General features: G+C 43.0%; 1 protein-coding gene across 1 annotated transcript; it reads right to left on the bottom strand.

The window, feature by feature from the left end:
* Window positions 1-1,458: 1,458 nt before the first annotated feature.
* Window positions 1,459-9,182, bottom strand: LOC148662864 (uncharacterized). The gene is made up of 2 exons (XM_088631328.1): window positions 8,473-9,182; window positions 1,459-4,796 (listed from the first exon to the last, which is right to left on the bottom strand). The coding sequence occupies exons 1-2, from the start codon at window positions 8,858-8,860 to the stop codon at window positions 2,719-2,721; spliced, it is 2,466 nt and encodes an 821-aa protein (XP_088487454.1). The 5' UTR covers window positions 8,861-9,182; the 3' UTR covers window positions 1,459-2,718.
* Between the last annotated feature and the right edge of the window lie 11,480 nt (window positions 9,183-20,662).

The raw sequence follows: 20,662 nt of genomic DNA, 5'->3' as shown, positions 1-20,662 counted from the left end.
TCATAGAAAGACCTTGCTGCAGTCTTCGCCACCTGCCATAGAGAAATACGTGGGGGGGGGGGGGATTAGACGAATATTAAGATCTGGTCATGTACATGAAACGGGTTTGTGCGTGTGCGTGTGTGTAGGTACACTCTCCCCTGGTGGAGATTTGCTAGTCGTATTCCAGAAACAGCAGTGAAATGGGAATCAGGGGGCAGGAGTGGACACTCAGATGGTGTGCGTTTTGGAAAGGAGAACGATTGGCGCTACTTTACACAAAGGGTGGCAGGGGTCGGGAACAAGCTGCCCAGCTGGGGTGTTGAAGAGGATCGCCTGGCGCCTCGCAAGACACAGCTGGATGAGATCCTCCAGTCGGGACGGGACAGGGAAGCGCTTCTTTACACAAAGGGTGGCTGGGGTGGGGAAAGGGCAACTTAAACATCCTGTGTTGTCCAGCCCCACCTGTGTGTGTGTGTGTGTGTGTGTGTGTGTCTCCCTGACTGTGACAGAAGCTTCGTAGGGCACCGATGTCCTCTGCTGTCCCCCTGGACTACTGAGGGGGTAAGTTTGTGTGAGGCTACATGGGTCAGTTTAATCACCTCTCTCCTCCATTTCTCCTGCCTGATCTCTCTCTCTCTCTCTCTCTCTTTCTCTCTCTACCTTAGATTCATCAGCCGGAGGTGTTATATATATAGCGCTTTTCTGGACACTCCACTCAAAGTGCTTTACAGGTCATGGGGATCCCACTACCGCCACCAGTGTGCAGGTCTTTACAGGTCATGGGGATCCCACTACCCCCACCAGTGTGCAGCTCTTTACAGGTCATGGGGATCCCACTACTGCCACCAGTGTGCAGCTCTTTACAGGTCATGGGGATCCCACTACTGCCACTAGTGTGCAGCCCCACCTGGATGATGATGCTCCAGTCCACTCCCCACACACCGGCTCTCAGTGGGGAGGAGAGTAGAGTGATGAAGCCAGTTCAGAGATGGGGGTTATTAGGAGGCCATGATGGATAAGGCAGCAGCCATATCACCCTGCAACTCACAACTGGCAACCCACTGAAGCTAAGAAGGTGTGAGCCTGGTCAGTACCTAGATGGGAGACCTCCTGGGAAAAACTAAGGTTGCTGTTGGAAGAGGTGTTAGTGGGGCCAGCAGGGGGTACTCACCCTGTGGTCCATGTGGGTCCTAATGCCCCAGTATAGTGACGGGGACACTATACTGTAAACAGGCGCCGTCCTTCGGATGAGACGTAAAACCGAGGTCCTGACTCTCTGTGGTCATTAAAAATCCCAGGGCGCTTCTCGAAAAGAGTAGGGGTGTAACCCCGGTGTCCTGGCCAAAATTTCCAATTGGCCCTTACTAATCATGGCCTCCTACTAAAACCCCTCTATGAATTGGCTACATTAATCTGTAATCTGATGGTATTAGAATCCAGCCTTGCGGGATAACTCGAACAACGCACACACACGGGTACTAATACACGAGGATACATTTATTAATACATAAAATGTGCATATAAACATAACAGATCTTATCGTGAGGATTAGCAGAATACAAAAGGTATATATTTAATCATGAAGAGTTACAGATACCAAGAGGACATACATTCAGTATATCATTCATTTAGACCGTTTCGTAAATGAACTTGGATAACAACTTCTACACTAGATACTCAAAACAAGTACATCACTCATAGGAATTAAATTGATATCAACTGGTTGGGATAACAATTGAATTCTCGAGCTGTAATGCAGAATGTTGAATACTCATCCAATCTGTGGGAATTCAGATCTCCCGTGGACACAAAGAAGCAGTGGCAGGCTGTTCCTGTGTCCAATCGGCACTCTCTGGCTCTGTGCCAGGCAGTGCTCAGTGCAGCTTGCGACATCGTGGGAGAGATTCCTGCAAAGCTCTAGCAGTGGGCTCTCTGAAGACCAGCTAGTTAGTGTTGGCTGAAACTAGCAAAGTTTGTGCACAGGAGGAAAAGTGACTGCGGGTCCCAGCAGGTCAGGATGAAGACTGGTTTGTTCCTGATGAAGCGCTAGTCCTGAATTCTTATTCAGCTGTCCACAGTTCCGACCTGTTCATGAGGCTTGCTGCTGATGCTAACTTCGGGTGGATCCTTTGGTTACGTGCTGGCAACTTTCGCCCTCGACTCTTAGAACAAAGGAAAGTCCTGCCACTCGGACACAGTGGCCATTATGTGGAGGTCCGGACCGAGTCGGAGGATGTTCAGGACGTGCTCCAAGGCTGAAAGTCCAGCAGGCGTGCTGCGAGAATGTCCTGCTCTTGGGAACTGTGCTCGAGAGGTGTCCAGCCGGCCCAGAGGCTCTTTGTTGCCTGTTTATACCTGGAGGAACTGCAGGTCGCTCATTGGTTGAAAGTTTTATGGGGATCAGAGACCCACGTGGGGTTAACCTGCGCTACCAGTTCCTGATTGGCTGATGATGAGTAATAATGCACTCTGACCTTAGGGTCATAAACCAACTTTGAATGACATTTTCCCTTGGAATCTCAGACTTTTAGTCACTAGTAATGACATTTGTTAAGGTGGTTGATGTGTACCAGCTTTTGGGAGCTGTTCCTTAGCAGGACACTCTATCGGCTAGAAAAACACCTTAATTGTGAACCAAATTGAATGGACTCTGTATCAAGCACCACTGAGGTGAAGGAGAGAGGGACTGGCAAGGGAGCAGCAAACTTAATTCTTGTATTTTAATAAACCTTGTTGCTACAACGGTCTCTCTCCTGCGTGAGTGCGCTGGTGGGTTTTTAAGTCACTTGACTGACTAAAACTCTTCTCACACTGACTGCAGCTGAATGGTCTCTCTCCTGTGTGAATGCGCTGATGTCGTTTTAAGAGGTGTGAGTGACTAAAACTCTTTCCACACTGACTACAGCTGAAAAGTCTCTCTCCTGTGTGAATGCGCTGGTGTGAATATAAGTGGTTTTTCTGACTAAAACTCTTCCCACACTGACTGCAGCTGAACGGTCTCTCTCCTGTGTGAATGCGCTGGTGGACTATTAAACTACTTGACTGACTATAACTCTTCCCACATTGACTGCAGCTGAATGGTCTCTTTCCTGTGTGAATGTGCTGATGTCGTTTTAAAAGTTGTAAATGACTAAAACTCTTCCCACACTGACTGCAGCTGAATGGTCTCTCCCCTGTGTGAATGCGCTGGTGTGATTGTAAGTGGCTTATTTGACTAAAACTTTTCCCACACTGACTGCAGCTGAATGGTCTCTCTCCTGTGTGAATGCGCTGGTGGGCTATTAAGCCTCTTGACCAACTAAAACTCTTCCCACACTGACTGCAGCTGAATGGTCTCTCTCCTGTGTGAATGCGCTGGTGGGTTTTTAAGTTACTTGACCGACTAAAACTCTTCCCACACTGACTGCAGCTGAATGGTCTCTCTCCTGTGTGAATGTGCTGGTGCCTTTTTAAGTCATATGACTGACTAAAACTCTTCCCACACTGACTGCAGCTGAAAGGTCTCTCTCCTGTGTCAATGCACTGGTGTGACTGTAAGTGTCTTTTCCGACTAAAACTCTTCCCACACTGACTGCAGCTGAATGGTCTCTCTCCTGTGTGACTGCGCTGGTGGATAATTAAGCTACTTGACTGACTAAAACTTTTCCCACACTGACTGCAGCTGAACGGTCTCTCTCCTGTGTGAATGCGCTGGTGGGTTTTTAAGTTACTTGACCGACTAAAACTCTTCCCACACTGACTGCAGCTGAATGGTCTCTCTCCTGTGTGAATGCGCTGATGCCTTTTTAAGTCATGTGACTGCCTAAAACTCCTCCCACACTGACTACAGCTGAAAGGTTTCTCTCCTGTGTGAAGGTGCTGATAGGGTTTTGAAATGCTAGACTGACAGAAACACTGCTCCTCCATGTGCCATAATGGCAGTTTGTCCACTCCATCTGAGCAAGGCCTTGAGTGATTCTTCCTCATCCCCTGATCGTCCTGTGGTCTCTTATTCTGCAAATGCTCCATGGAATGGTCTTGCTCTGTGTGATGAAAGTGAGATTTGTTTTCTTCATTATGTCCCTCACTTTTCTGCTCAGCAGTGTGAATCATCTGGGGCTCCTTCTCCAGCTCTCTGAGACTAAAACCGCCCAGTTCATTCAGTTGTTCCTCTCTTTGCCCAAGAACAGACACACTCTCCAGTTCATTAAAACTTTCAACAATTTTCTCAGTAACCAGATTATTAAACCTGTGTGTAAAGTCATCAGATGCTAAGGGATTACATGATTGTTTGAGACTGTGCAATGACAGTCTCTCCACTTGAACAGAACAAGGCCTAATTATCAAGCCCTGTAGGAGCTGCTGTTGCTCCTCCCTGTACTGACTCTCCTCTCGGTGCTGTATCTCAACAATGTTCTCTTCACCAGGTACATCAGTCTGCTGCTCTGTACAGTCAATCAACTGGGGCTCCATGTCCTGCTCTGTAAGATTAAAGACATCCAGTTCTTCACTGTGCTCTTGTACAGAGACACAGCCCAGTTCATTACAACCTTGTGTAATATTGTTTGAGTCCAGATTATTCATCTTCTTTGTAAAATCATCACATACTAAGAGCCCAGGTGTCTCACTCTCAGACTCCATTTTCATCATGGGCACAGAGTCCAGAACCTCAACAATCTGTCTGCTCTCTGTGTGCTGCTCACTGAGAGTCTTTTTCCCTTCTGGAGCAGTGAGCTCTGTCTCCTGCATCAGACTGGAGCCCCACTCCTCCTCACTGTGCTTCTGTTCAAGAGGAGCCCTTTCCCAAGCCTCAGAGAGAGCACTGGCCTCTGAACCTGTAAACAGAACAAGACAAAATCTTTATAATAATAATAAAAAACTTTATTTTATATAGCACTTTTAAAGGTGGCTTCTCAAAGCATTTTACAGAATGCCAACAACAAAAAATACACAAAATAAGCATGATGAGAACACACAGTTAGAGGAGACAGTAGATGGTGGTACTAAATACAGTAGGAGCAGAGGGGTAAAGAATAGTTCAATGAAGGGTCTTCTAAAGAAGAAGGTTTTGAGTCTGGATTTGAAGGAGTTTAGAGAAGGTGACTCTCTGATATCCTTAGGGAGAGAGTTCCAGAGCTTGGGGGCATAACAGGAGAAGGCCATGTCACCCATTGATTGTAGTCGGACTTGGGGACAGATAGGAGAACACAATTAGAAGAGCGAAGGTTGTGAGGTGGGGAGTAAGATCATCTCATATCGCCGACCACCTAATCTGCGTAACCTCCTTGTTCACAGCTCCCTTGACCGCCCTCAACAACCATCCACACCAGGCACTTTCCCTTGCAACAGAGCTCGCTGTATCACCTGCAAGTACACAGCCACCACCACACTCATTCAAGGCCCCTCAGGACAATTCCGGATCACCCAGACAGCATCTTGTACCTCCAGCAACCTTATTTACTGTATCTCTTGCAGTAAATGCCCAGCCATCTACATTGGAGAAACAGGAAGGAGACTCGGAGACCGCTTCAGAGAACACGTCAGGGCTGTGAAGATCAAAGATCTCTCCAAGCCCATTGTTTCTCATTTCACCTCTGACGGCCACGACCACACTAATCTCTCCGTCTGTGTTCTCAAAGACGGTTTTCCGAACTCATACATCAGAAAGACCACTGAAACTAAAATTATTCTGCAGTTAGGATCACACATTCTCCCTTCCCTTAACGACAGATTACTGTTCTTTTAAATTTTCTCCATTCATTGGAAGTTTCATTTCACACCTCTCTGCACCCATTCTGACTTCACACCTCTTGATTGGCCTCTCTTTCTGTCCCCTGCTCCCGCCTCTCACTCCTCCTACCTCCCAACCTTTGTTCTCCCGCTACTTTACCTTTGCCTACTGCCCTGTCTCTCTCACACCTGAAGAAGGCTCCACAGCCGAAACGTTGTGTTCTCTTTCTTCTTTTTTTCAGCATGGAATAAACCTATTACTTGTTCCTAAATAGAATAGAGACAGACACATCAGCGTCAGGTTTGGTATGGATGTATATTTGAGTATCATCAGCATAGTAGTGATAGCTGAGGCCATGTTATCTAAAAAGCTTTAAACTACACAAACGCGTACTAGTACACTGACGATCAATTTGGGTTGTTTAAACAGCGGAATAAGTGGGTATAAGGGGGTGTTCTGATTTAGCTTTGTCAGAAACCTAACTACCATGTAAAAAGTAAGTCTACTGTAATAATATCACAATCACATTACATTTACATTAACAGTGCACTGAGAGAGAGAGGGGGGTTAATACAGACACATTGACTGGACACTACAGTACATTAACACTGCACTGAGAGAGAGGGATGAATACAGACTGACTGGACACCACAGAACATTAACACTGCAATCAGAGAAAGGGGTTAATACAGACACACTGACTAACTGGACACTACAGAGCATTAACACTATACTGAGAGAGAGGGGTTAATACAGACACTGACTGGACACTACAGCACACTAACAATGCACTGAGAGAGAGAGGTGGGTTAACAGACAAATTGACTGCACACTACAGTACATTAACACTACACTGAGACAGAGGGGTAAATACAGACACTGATTGGACATAACAGTACATTAACACTGCACTGAGAGATAAGTGTTAATAGATAAATACTGACTGGACACTGCAGCATATTAGCACTGCACTGAAAGGGGTTAATACAGACATGCTGACTGGACACTACAATACATTAACACTACACTGAGATAGAGGCATTTATACAGACCATACACTAACAGTGCTCGGGGGGGGGGGGGGGGGAGACAGACTGACTGGACACTACAGTACATTAACATTGTACTGAGAGAGAGGTTAATACAGACACTTTCTGGACACTACAATGCATTAACACTGCACTGAGAGAGACAGGTGTTAATACAGACACACTGACTGGACACTCCAGTATATTAACACTGTACTGAGAGAGACAGGGGTTAATACAGACACACTGACTGGACACTCCAGTATATTAACACTGCACTGAGAGAGACAGGGGTTAATACAGACACATTGACTGGACACTCCAGTATATTAATACTGCACTGAGAGAGACAGGGGTTAATACAGACACACTGACTGGACACTCCAGTATATTAACACTGCACTGAGAGAGAGAGGGGTTAATACATACACACTGACTGAACACTACAGTACATTAACACTGCACTGAGAGGGGTTAACACAGACACACTGATTGGACACTACAGCACATTAACACTGCACTGAGAGAGAGGGGTGAATACAGACAGACTGACTGGACACTACAGTCTATTAACACTACACTGAGTGAGACGTTAATACAGACTCTTTCTGGACACTATAGTACATTAACACTGCATTGAGAAAGAGAGGGATTAATACATACACACTGACTGAACACTACAGTACATTAACACTGCTGAGAGAGGGGTTCATACAGACACTGACTGGACACTACAGGACATAAAAACTGCACTGAGAGAGAGGGGTGAATACAGAAACATTGACTGGACACTACAGCACATGAACACTGCAGTAAGAGAGAGGGGTGAACACAGACAGACTGACTGGACACTACCGTGCATTAACACTATACTGAAAGAGAGGGGTTAATACAGACACTGACTGTACACTATAGCACATAAACAATGCATTGAGAGAGAGAGGTGGGTTAACAGACAAACTGCTTGCACATTACAGTACATTAACACTACACTAAGACAGAGGGGTAAATACAGACAGTGATTGGCCATAACAGTACATTAAAAGTGCACTGAGAGAGAGGTGTTAATAGAGACATGCTGACTGAACACTACAGTACATTAACTCTGTACTGAGAGAGGGGTTAATACAGACACACTGACTGGACACTCCGGTATATTAACACTGCACTGAGAGAGGGGGGGGTTGATTCACACACACTTACTGCACAGTACAGTACATAAACAATGCACTTAGAGAGAGAGGTTAATACAGACACACTGGATCAATATTCCAGACGAGTTAATACAGACACAGACCGTGGAGGACGGTAATACAATTGAAATAATTTTTATATACACAATCATTAGTATACATATAAAATCTAGACCAATACAACGTAAATACAATATTTATAAATGTTGTTTCATAATGATGTTGGGTTACAAATTGATTCAGTGGAACAATTGTTAAATGTGAACGTGGTGTTTTCAGCACCGTAACCGGACAAAACAGTTCAGTTTCCAGTAAAGAATCCCGTTGCTACATCACACAAGTCTTTCCCACTTCACTCTGCATCTTTCCACTATATTCTCACCAGTGAGGAAAGTTTTTTGATGACAGTTTGATAGTTTGTTAGATAACGAGAATGTTTACTCTTGCGAGATGTTTTCTTTAAAATAAAGTTTGTTATTTAAAAAATCTCACCAGTGAGGAAGTTATAGACACTGGTTTTAAACACACATACTGACTTCATACATGTCACCACACTGACCTGAAAGCTGCAGTTCCGTATCCATTTCTTCTTTTATTTCTGCAGAGACTTCACAGGGAAGCGTGTGTCCAACACTGTTTGTCGGTTCCTGATCTCCTCCTGCTCCAGACTCCTTCTCCCTCAGCTGCAATCTCCACTTCAGGCTCTCGTTTTCCTTCTTCAGTTGCGCCATTTCACTCCCGACACTGTCCTCCACACACTGTGTGATTTTAAACACGGCCCGTCTCTCCAGGATCTGGGAGACGCTGCGGAGTTTGTCTTGAAACTCGTCCTCCGAATCACACATCCTGTTTCCAAAAACTTCTGACACTTCATACACGATCGATTTGAGCAAAACGTGCATGAAAGAGTCAAGCTGGGTTTGCAGATTTAACAAGCACTCCGCCATCCTTCTTCAGAGTCGGTCAGAAACAAAGGCTGACTTCCGGAGTTTAAACAGAACAACTTATTTTTTATTCTTCACAGATCCTGTTGTCAGGGCTGTGCTCTGTTCAAGCATAAACACAGTCGACAAGACGTTACGTATTCAGAACCTGAAGTTATTTTAAAGAAAAACAACAACTTTCTTTAAAGAAAATTATTCAGTCATCCACACGTGGGTGAAATACATGCAGGGTCGCGCAGTATAATGACGTCATTCGTTAGCGCGGCCACAGCTTCAAAACAATAGAGAAGCGGAGCTGAGAAAGAGGAGTTTCTTCAGCCGGATATAAACTTCTCTGCACCTCCTAGCGCGACCTAGTCAAGAGGAGTGAATCACCTGCGACCTTAGCCGTTTTTTCAAGTGGATTTTGATCTCCCTATGCAGGTTTTTGGTTAGAGAAAAACAATGCTGTCGTTTCTTGCCAACTGGCAGTATTTCTTCTGCACTGATAAGCAAGATTTCTATTTCATATTTCATAAATTGTTTGAATTTGTCCATATTCCATAATTGTTTTTTATGTTTGATTATCAGACAAAATATGACAACCCCTCTATTGAGCATATACTTTATTTTCCTGATGTACTGTAGCAGCCCCGACACTGAGAAACGAAGAGAAAATTACTTTTATCTAGCATTTTTCATGTTCAATGCGTTTGACATATCCCAACAGCGACAGAGTTCTTTTGCGACACTGTTTCTACTTCTATCTTCTTTCTGTACGCTTTGATAAAAAAACGAGAAATCGTGCAAGGGGAAAAATGTCTTTTTTCATAGAGAAAACGTGCACCAGGAACTGTGGTGTTGAGAAGAAATGATTTAACACGATACGTGACCTTATTTAACGGAGCAAATGCTCACCCAGCAAGGTCTGGAGAACTTGGAGAGTCTGGTGGATGTGATAATTTCACGGTATTGTGGAAGAAAACAGTCTTTCTTTGAATTCTCAATCAATCGGAATTTCAGTGCGAAATATAAACCCTTTGTCTGATTTAAATATATTATATTTTAAAACTCATAATAAATCAGAAAACACATGTTTCTCACTTTGAAATCGGGGCGGTGTATTACTAGTAGCGGCGCTGAGCACACTATGGGGGAATTCAGGTTATGTGATATACTAGAGTTTTAATAAATAACGCATCTGATTTCGGATCTTAAGATTGTAGGTTCGACTTCTAGCTGGTTCGTGTAAATTTTAATCAGGCTCTTCAGTAATAGATTATGTAATGAACCGCACCTGAAAGCGAACGTTGGGTCTGTTTCCTTTGTTTTCCAGCATGAAATAACAAATCGTTACAAAAGGCACCAGCTAATGTCTAATAGCGGTTTTTTTTTTCAAATTACATTTTCAGGTTTAAGACACTGTTCAATAAAACACAAGTGTCCTTAAAATCTTCAACTTTCAGGTTTGTTTTACTCTGTAATAAAGGAGATCTGAAACTGAGATCTGATGTAGCTGTCTCTAAAGACGGAGGTGATGATTCGCAGATGTGAACCGTGCCTTTTCTCCTGTATGCAAGGGTATTCGCTGCGTGAGCTACTAAATGCGTGATCTGTATTACCCTATTTTGTTCAGATAATCTATGTGGTGTACAGATAGAACTCAACTGCATGGTGTGAATTCCGTGTTAAGCATAAGCAGAACCTGAAAAACCTCGACGTAGCCTTTTGATGTGAAGTCAGACGCGCTTCCGTTGAGCCACGAGGTCACGCCAAAGAGTTACTTTTAAGCCCCCATCAGCGTCGCGATTTTTTTTTCCTCCTGTGAGGAGCGCCGCTCTTCCAAACAGAGTCTCTTCTTCCCAGACCACATTTTATTCTTGCTGCGTAGCTCTTGAGCAGGTGTTGTTCTCGACAACAGATCCAGGAACACTGATTGTTTTTCATTAAGGACCCCATGGTGCAACGGTAGCACGTCTGACTTTAAATCCGGAAATTGAGTGTTTTAAGTACATGGGAGTCAACTGATACTGAACAGGTTCTGCTGCTGAACCTGCAGCCTTCGCCATAAGGTCCAGTTCCCCAGCCTTCTGACCTTATATGTCCATCCCTTCTTGTCAAAACTCGTATTTTCACAGGGTACCCTTCAGAAATCGCAGTATAGAATGAAAAAACTCCAATAAATCTCGGCCGCTGTTGGTGATTTTCCTTTAAAAACAAATGAATCTCCGAAACGTTTATGGAGTGTGTCACTTGCACTAAGACCGAGACGTGTTAAGCTGTACATGAGTCTTTGTGGCTCGGGTGTTAACCAAAAGGGTGGTGTTTTGAGCCCTCCCAGGGACGCTGAGCCTTTTAATGAACACACCCTCCTCACTTCATTTCTCCACGGGCGGTCTTGTACCGCAATCAAATACAGAGCCTGTACGGGGCAGTAAGCTTGCAAATATAGCTCGCTGTGTATATAATGAAGAAGCAGAGGTTAGTTTCTCATGTGCATGTTGCAGAGCCTTACGAAACTCATACCAACAGCTGGGGTTTGATCCCTGCACGGGCTATTAGTTAAAAGGCCATTGTAAATGACGTGTAACAGATTTTCCAGCTGGCTTTTATGTTTCACACTAAATTGCGATCTTGAAACTAAAATAATAAGAAATATGGAACACAACCGTTGTTCCCCAAGAAGGAAAGCTGTTTTACACTGATGTCACTCCTTTTAATAAAATCCAGATTGTGAAGACAACTCTGCCTTATCAAAAGAAAATGTTACACAAAAGTTGGAAAGCACACTCTCAATCCATCTGTATATTTGATTTCCGCCATCCATTCAAGGGTGCTTGGTGCTTCGCAAACAAATCATTTCAGGGAAGAAACTTAGTTTAGTGAACTACTGTTGTATTTTCGCTGATTGAATTTGATCTTTGTACTCTCTTTGAATTCTCAGATATAATATTTCAGAATTACAGTTCAAATTTGTTGGAAAACTTCACAGGCATTATTAGGTTAGCACTGTACAATTGTATTTTAACATCTTGGTATATTTACCTTCATTTTAATATAGAAGTAACCATAAATGTTATTTTGTACTTTTGTCGCACTTTTTAAAACATTTTAGCTGAGGATGCACGGCGACAATTGTATGCTATTATTCCTTGATATCAATGATCAGTTGAAGGATTTGAAGAAACTATCAAAGAAACAGCAGCAATAGCAGATGATTTTGTTTTTTGAATCCATCTTTACACCTCAATAATCCATTTGTCCTTGAAAAAAAGAAAAGACAGGCATGTTTTGAGTTTTGAGAGGAATGATCCTCTTCTCGATCGAAAAGAAACGTATAAATTTGATTGCTTCAGTAGAATTTTGGATTTTCTTTCGAAGATCTCACAAAGTATTGCCAGGATCTATATTTAGCGTTCGGGAGTGATAACACTGCTGATATTGATGGAGTAGAAATCTATGATGTATTGACAGCTTTATCTGAAGCAAAAAGTCCTAGAACGCTGCCTATGAAGTTTTGGGATTCATACCAAGAAGTACTCTTTGTTTTCCACCCCAAATGCTACTATTACATTACACATTATGCAAACATTACCAGTTTTAGTAGCTTCTGGGCGCGATTTTCCAAAACTGAAACTAATTACAAATTATTTAAGATGAACCATGTCCAAAAATTGTAAATCAGGATTAATATAATATCAACTGAAATTACTACAGAAGAAAAGATTTAACTGAAATATGAATAAGACTATGCAAGCCTAGAAAGTAGAACAATTCAGTTTATATAACTTATTTTTTTATTTTTTGAGAAATGGGCTCACACACCGGAAGACACTAACGTTTCTCTTCGTTAGAGTATGTGAATTACAGTTTAACCCAAATGTTTGTAATTGTGAATCTGTTAAAATTCAATAAATCGTCTATCAACAGTAAGAAATTATTAAGAAAGTAAGAAATTGTTTTATTTCATAAACTATAAGACAATGAAGAGAGTTTACTTCGCTTTTGTTCTTTTAACTTAAGTGTTCAGGATCTGAACCCATCTGCAGACGATTGTGTTTCTTGAATCTCTTGTAATCATCAAAAGTCATTGTTTTGTGCTTCAGTTTTTGCTCGAGTTGTAGCATGGATGTTTTAAACGATCATTATTTTTCATGCTTTTTTGCATTTTCCTTCACATACAGAAAAAGTTCAAGGTGTTCATGTCACTGTGCTGCACATTTACGCTTGACCACCTGTAACAGTACAGGACACACAGTGAGGAATTCGTGCAGCTTTCAGCTCAGTGCGGAGTCCAGAGGGAGGACTCGCTCGCTGAATGATCTCTCAGGAAATCCTAGGTGAGATTCAAAAGGTAAACCTGGCTTTCTATGAACATGAGCAAAGAGTTCTCACTCAACAGAAGATTGCGATGTGAGTACAGTAATATAAAACACCTGAAGATGCCAGGGATTGAACCCCGGGCCTGTGGAGCAGTAAGTGACTTGGAGCGCTAATGTAAGAGATACTCACATAAAGTGCTTTTACTGACCATATTACAAATCACAGGAAGTAAGGTCTTAAAACATTGGGCAGTAGTGGGATTTAAACCCACACGCCTGAGAAAGTAGAGCCTAAAATCCAGCATATTAGACCATTCAGCCACACTACCTCTGGCCCCCTCTCCTTTCCTCACATTGCTGAGTATAGGTGCCTTCATGCAATTGAGCCAGGTTTGAATCCCAGCCAATGCATCTCCAAATCTTTTCAAATGAATCTGTGATCTTGTAGCACATCCTCTGAAACCAGCAATCGAAACTGGAGACGTCTTCTTCAACACTGAAAAGCTCAATTAGGACAAAGCAGTAGTACTCAGGACAGCAGTACCATATGTGTTCTTTATTGATTCAGACTCGTTCTCAGTGGTTCTTGCTCACCAAATAACTTAAAAGCTGAGGAAGAACGCTATGAAAAATACTAATCAAAATACAAAATAATAATCATTATTAACCAGAAACAGCAGAAAAACTGGTCACATTTGTGATTATGTCGCTTCTCTGCTTCAGCAAGGTCAATAAAGGACTCTCTGAAAGTAGTGTGGTGTTTCCGGGGGATAGTTTATGTAAACGAAGGTAGTACTTACACCACACTTTACTGTACTCAGATCCGTGGCGTTTCTTCCAATAACTGTCTTCCTAATACAGTCCGTAATCCGTTCCCTTAGTCCTGATCCGTTCCGAGTTCCAAAAGTTCGTAATAAAGCCAATCTGAGATGTATCCTAAACCTGTGTCCGTAATCCAAAATCATAAACCTTTCTCCTTGCAGTAGTTCGTTGTTCTCTTCCAAGTCGGTCCATTTTATTTTCTCCGGACAGCTCATCTTCTTCAGATCGTGTAGAGGGGCGGCCACGGCTGCAAACCCTGGGATGAAACGTCGATAGTAACTTGCCAGTCCCAAAAACGTTTGAATTTGCTTCTTGGTAGCTGGTTTGGGCCAGTTCTTGATTAAGTGTACCTTCTGATCTTGGGGCATGATTAATCCTCTCCTGATCGTATAACCCAGGTAATTGGCTTCCCTAGCCCCCAGACAACATTTACTTGGGTTGGCCGTTAATCCTGCTGCTCGCAACGCTCCAGTTAGTGCTTCCAGGTGTTGTAGATGTTGTTCCCAGGTCGTGCTGTGGATTACGACGTCATCCAAGTAGGCGGCTGCAAAATTCTGATACGGTCTCAGAATTCGGTCCATCAATCTTTGGAATGTTGCGGGAGCACCATGCAAACCGAAGGGTAGGACCCTATACTGATATAGTCCCTCAGGTGTGGCAAAAGCGGTTTTGGCTTTATCTTCTTTGGCCAGCAGCACTTGCCAATATCCCTTCGTAAGATCAAGGGTGCTGATGTATCGAGCGTTACCTAATCGCTCGATTAGTTCATCTATACGGGGCATGGGGTATGCATCAAACCGCAAGATCTCATTTAACCTTTTGAAATTGTTGCAAAATCGAATAGTTCCATCCGGCTTTGGGATCAGAACTATCGGGCTAGCCCACTCACTATGGGATTCCTCGATTATTCCCATCTCCAGCATTTTTCCCACCTCTTCTTTAATCAATTTCCTTTTGGCTTCTGGTACTCGATACGGGGGTAGCCTTACCTTTTTCCCTGATTCCGTGACAATCTTATGTTGTATAAGGTGGGTTCGACCAGGTGTCCGGGAAAAAACATCTTTGTTTTGGTTTAGGAATTCTTGTAGTTCCTGTTTCTGTGCCGGAGCCAGGTCTCCCACGGCTACCGCACCCGTTTCTTCTTCCAGAGGGTCTGGGGAAAAGTTGGTGAGCAGAACTTCGGAGCCATGCCATTTTTTCAGCAAATTGACGTGGTAGATTTGATGCTGCCGTCTTCTGTCATGTTGCTTGACCTTATAGTTGACTGGCCCCACCTTTTCCACCACTTCATAAGGTCCCTGCCAGGATGCCAAGAATTTACACTCTGGGGTTGGAACTAGAACCAGTACTCTGTCCCCAATCTGAAATTCCCTCGCAACTGCTCCCCTGTTATAAATTTGTTGTTGTTGAGCCTGGGCTTTCTCCAGGTTTCCTTTCACTATGGGAACAATAACATTTATTCTTTCTCTCATCTGTTCCACATGCTCAATGATAGTTTGTAAAGGGGAAGGTTGATGTTCCCACAATTCTTTGACCACGTCCAATAGGCCCCTTGGTTTCCGAGAGTATAATAATTCAAAGGGGGAAAATCCAGTCGAAGCCTGCAGTACTTCTTGAACCGCAAACATGAGATACGGGAGCAGCTGATCCCAATTTTTCCCATCCTTTTGCATCGTCTTCCTAAGCATGCTTTTCAGGGTCTTATTAAAACGTTCTACTAGACCATCGGTTTGAGGGTGATAAACAGAGGTTCTGATCTGCTGTATACCCAGTAGCTTACATAAGTCTCGCATGACTTTAGACATAAAAGGTGTACCTTGATCAGTTAGGATCTCTTTAGGAATTCCGACTCGAGCGAACAGTTGTACTAGCTCCCTAGCTATGTTTTTGGCGGTGGCAGCTCTCAACGGAATGGCTTCGGGGTACCTGGTAGCATAGTCTACTATTACTAATATATACTGGTGACCTTTGGTGGTTCTGATCAGGGGCCCCACCAAATCCATCCCAATCCGTTCGAAGGGGGTTTGAATAATTGGGAGGGGAATCAAAGGGTTCCTATAATAAGGTTGTGGCACACTTTTCTGACACTCAGGGCATTCCCGACAGTACTTCTCGATGGCCTTATAGATCCCTGGCCAAAAGAACCTAGAGAGGAGTCTCTCAGGAGGGGGGGAAGGGCTGTGGAACTATATGCATCCTTAGCATTGGCGTATAATAAGTCCAGTGTTTTGTTTTCTCTGGTCGGGCACTTAACAAACTGGTGGAAAGTAGGCAGAGTGGTGGAAATAGATACGTGGTTAAAGTCCCTTGAAATAGCTATAAAAGCGCTAGGGTGCTTTGTTTTTAGCCTGGCTGTGACTGTGTTTATGACGTCACGCGCTACCTCTGCATTTGCCGTAGGTGGAATGTAAACAACGACAAAGATGGCGCATGTAAACTCCTGCGGCAGATAGTAAGGACGCAGTCCTACGGCTACCAGTTCGATGTCCGGGTTACAGACGTGCTCCTTAACATGAGTATGTCCAGGATTACAACATCTGTTGTTGACAAGCACTGCGAGCCCCCCTCCTTTCCTCTTGCCGCTCTCGGTGTTTCTGTCTGCCCGCACCGTCTGAAAGCCACCGATGGTAACGTTCGAGTCCGGAATAAGTTCCTGCAGCCACGTCTCGGTGAAACACATGATACTGCATTCACGATACTCCCGCTGGCTCCTCACCAATGCTCCCAGTTCGTCCATCTTGTTCGCTAAGGACCTCACATTTCCCAGGATGATCGAAGGAAGGTAGGGTTTAAATCTCCTTCTCTTCGCCTTTCGCCTCGGCTTCTCCTCCTCAGCTCCTCCGGCACCAATGGCTTCTCTCCAGTGAGTAGAGCCGGACGCGCTAGCGCGATCAGCTGGTCCCGCGTGTAGACAATGCCTCTGTAGCTATTGGCATTAGATAGAAACAGAGGTCCGAGTATCAGAAAAAACAAGAAAAAGTTTCTCAGCTTCCTAGTATCCATTATGTTGTGATCGCAAATCTAGTTGCCGGCAAAGGTATGAAGAAAAAACACTAACACACTAGCATTAACTAACTGAAAGAAACAAAAAGACACAGAGCTGCTGTAGCAGGCTGCCACTAACACGGCGCCATCTTGAATTTGTACCAGTCTGAGCTAGTATTGTCCTACTCCCCACCTCACAACCTTCGCTCTTCTAATTCTGGTCTCCTGTCTGTCCCCCAAGCCTGTCTATGGGTGACAGGGCCTTCTGGTGTGATGCTCCAAAGCTCTGGAATTCTATTCCTAAGGATACCAGAGAGTCACCTTCCCTGAGCACAATTAAATCAAGACTTAAACTTTCATTCAATTGCTTTGCTCTTCCACTGTATTCCAAACCCTTATTGTAATGGTGTAATTCTGTTGTCTCCTCTCATTGTGTATTTTTTTACTGTAGAGTGCTTTATTATTTATGTACACAGCAAGCAAATGTTCTCTTTCTCAGAGCACACCATTAGCATTAAGCCTTATTAGCTACTAGCCAGCAGCCACAGTGGCAACCCACTGAAGCTAATCAGGTGGGAGCCTGGTCAGTACCTGGATAAAAATAATAATAATAATTATTAATAATAATTGCTTACACTCATATAGCGCTTTTCTGGACACTCCACTCAAAGCGCTTTACAGGTAGTGGGGACTCCCCTCTACCACCACCAATGTGCAGCCCCACCTGGATGATGCGACGGCAGCCATAGTGCGCCAGAACACTCGGATCGGAGACTCCTGGGAAAAACTAAGGTTGCTGCTGGAAAAGGTGTTAGTGGGGCCAGTAGGGGGTGCTCATCTTGTGGTCTGTGTGGGTCCTAATGCCCCAGTATAGTGACGGGGACACTGTACTGTAAAAAGGCGCCGTCCTTTGGATGAGACGTAAACCAAGGTTCTGACTCTACATGATCATTAAAAATCCCAGGGCACTTCTTGAAAAGAGTAGGGGTGTTACCCTGGTGTCCTTGCCAAATTTCCCCCTGGTCTTTACCCATCATGGCCTCCTAATAACCCCCATCTCTGAACTGGCTTCATCACACTGCTCTCCTCCCCACTGAGAGCTGGTGTGTGCTGAATGTAGGGCTGGGCTATGTGGCCTACAATTTAAATCACGGTATAATTTTAATTTGTAATTTTGGACAGTAATGATATATACAGATGCAGCCATTCAAAATGCGTGGGCGATACCGCATTATTTTCCGGTACGCTGTACGCAGTCTACCGCAAGCTACCGGTAAATACCGCGAGTTACCGGTAAATACCGCTAGTTACCGTAAATTCTCCTATAATACAACAAGCAAAATAATAGTATCTAGAATTTCCGCAAGGTGGAGCTAATAAAGCTCAACCTCTCATGTTTGAGCTGTGGCCATCAGTCTTTAACGAAGATATTACTAATAGTATTAATAATGAATGACCTTGGACAAGCTGTAAGTGTAAACTCAAAGTATTGCCCTGGTTAACATTCTTTTTTTCATTGACCGTCTTTGTAAAAGTAACACCACAGCATTTCGCAATCACGCATTTGTTTCCAATCATGCAAAGTACAGTGATTCACGATGCCTTTCACATGCTCATAAAAGAGATTGATTTAGGAACATAAACATATTACCGTATGCAAACTGTACTGTATACAGTATGTATATGTATATTTAATGTCTTAACTGTGCCCGTTTAAGTATTGAATATTCATATCTAATTTTACCACTGAAGGGAAATCTTAGTAGCTGAGCATAAAAAGAATAGGAGCATACTGCAACACGTGTGAAGGCCATAAACGATATTAATTTTGGAACATAAACATACAGTATATAGCTGGTCTTGGTACTTTAAAGAAAAAAAATACACACCAGTATTCCATTTCTCCCTAAACATTTTAAGCTTCGAAGTCTTTAACTAACGTGATACCGGAGTCAACAAGCATACTTTTAGAATTTGATTAAAAGGGAATATAATATGGAATCGCGTATCTAAAGAATTTAATAATGGTATGATTATATTTGTGTACTGCGACAGGGCTGTGTAAGGCTGTTTTGCCTCCCTGATCATGCGACTTCACCTGTAGCCTACTGGTCTAGGTGCGTGACTAACAATGCACAGGTTGTGTGTTCGAATCCAGCTGGTGCTGGACTCCTCCTTTAACAAACATTTCTTCGAAAAAATAGAATAGCGATATTATGGACAATCAATTGACTTTTATATTTCAAAATATCGCAACATGATCGATTCTAAGTCATTTTTGATAACAATGAATAGTCACCTTCTTCCCTTCTGGCAGCGGTTCCTGCTTCTATTGTGTGTGTGTGTGCAACAGAGTAAATTTTTATAGAGAAATGGAGGCTGGACAGTATGCGTTACAATATAAACATTTATATTGATTTAAATCGTGTTCTGATTTAAATCGCAAACGCGTGTTTAATTATGTGTTTTTTAATCATAATCAGGCTAATGCATTTCTACATTTTCTGTATGAACCAGCTTAGAGGTTCATACAGAAAGACAGCTTGTGTTTAAATTGAGTGTAAGGTAATTTTACTTACACTCAATTCCCTTACACAAAGCAGAAGGGAAATCTGCTGCCCCTTATGCAAAACCCTTATGCAAAACCAAACCCTCCTCCCATCCCAGTTTACCCTCTTTATCATCCTCAAAATCTACCTCGATTTTCAACTTAAAGCATTACTGCTTACTGGGTTTTTGAGGGGGAGGTGTCTTTCGCTGGAAATCTCGCCTGCTTCCACTACTGTACTCAACCCCCTCTCTCCCGGAGTGCTGTGACGAATTAAACCGGTTTCACAGGCATTCAAAGTAGGAAGTACAGTGTTAAGTGTTGCAAAAGAACTGCAACGGACATAAAAACTCCCTTGCTTTTAACAGAGCGTTCCATAATTTCTAACCATGAAAATGCCAGGTGAAAGGATTTGTAAACATATTTTGTTAAAGCAAGTCAGTTTTTTCCGCAACACATAAAATACATTTTTCCAAGAAAGTTTAGCCTTTGTCACTAATGAAACCACTAAATAAAGACATAAATATAGAAATCTTAAGATTTGTTTTATTTAATGTTGGTAGCAGGATGAACTGCCAGGTTGAGCTGAGTGTTTATTTTGTCTCAGAGTTGCTGCAAGATGTTAACAGTGAAAAATGTATTTAGAAATGAGTTATTTCAAGATGAAAATTTTCAGAATAATTGCAAATCTAGCAGGATAGAGAAAGCACAGAACACTGGCAGTTAGATTGATCAGATTAGTATGAAAAGTCATTTAGCAAAGGGAATGAGAAGAGTGACAAACTAGTATACTTTAGATCTTTTTTTCTGAACCAGGGAAAATCTGATCATGTTTCCCTATAACAATAATAAAAAAACTTTATTTGATATATCACCATTAAAGGTGGCATCTCAAAGCAATACAGTAGATGTAAAAACAGATAAAAGGACCACAGATTACAAAGTAAATGCATATAAGAAAGACAAGCAGTTAGAGGTGCTACCAAAATTAGAAAATGAAGCAGATACAGACACTAAGTCTTCTGAAAAGAAAGGTTCTGAGGTTAGATTTAAACTGGCCCTGGTGTATGTGTGTGTTTGTGTCTGTCTGTCCTGTGATGGACTGGCGCTATGTCCAGGGTGTATTCTGCCTTGTGTTCGTCGCTTACT

This window comes from Lepisosteus platostomus, chromosome 5, assembly GCF_059453375.1.
Source record: "Lepisosteus platostomus isolate fLepPlt1 chromosome 5, fLepPlt1.hap1, whole genome shotgun sequence".
NCBI lineage: Eukaryota > Metazoa > Chordata > Actinopteri > Semionotiformes > Lepisosteidae > Lepisosteus > Lepisosteus platostomus.
Note: the sequence above shows the minus strand (reverse complement) of the source record. Positions and strands in the feature narration are given on the sequence as shown.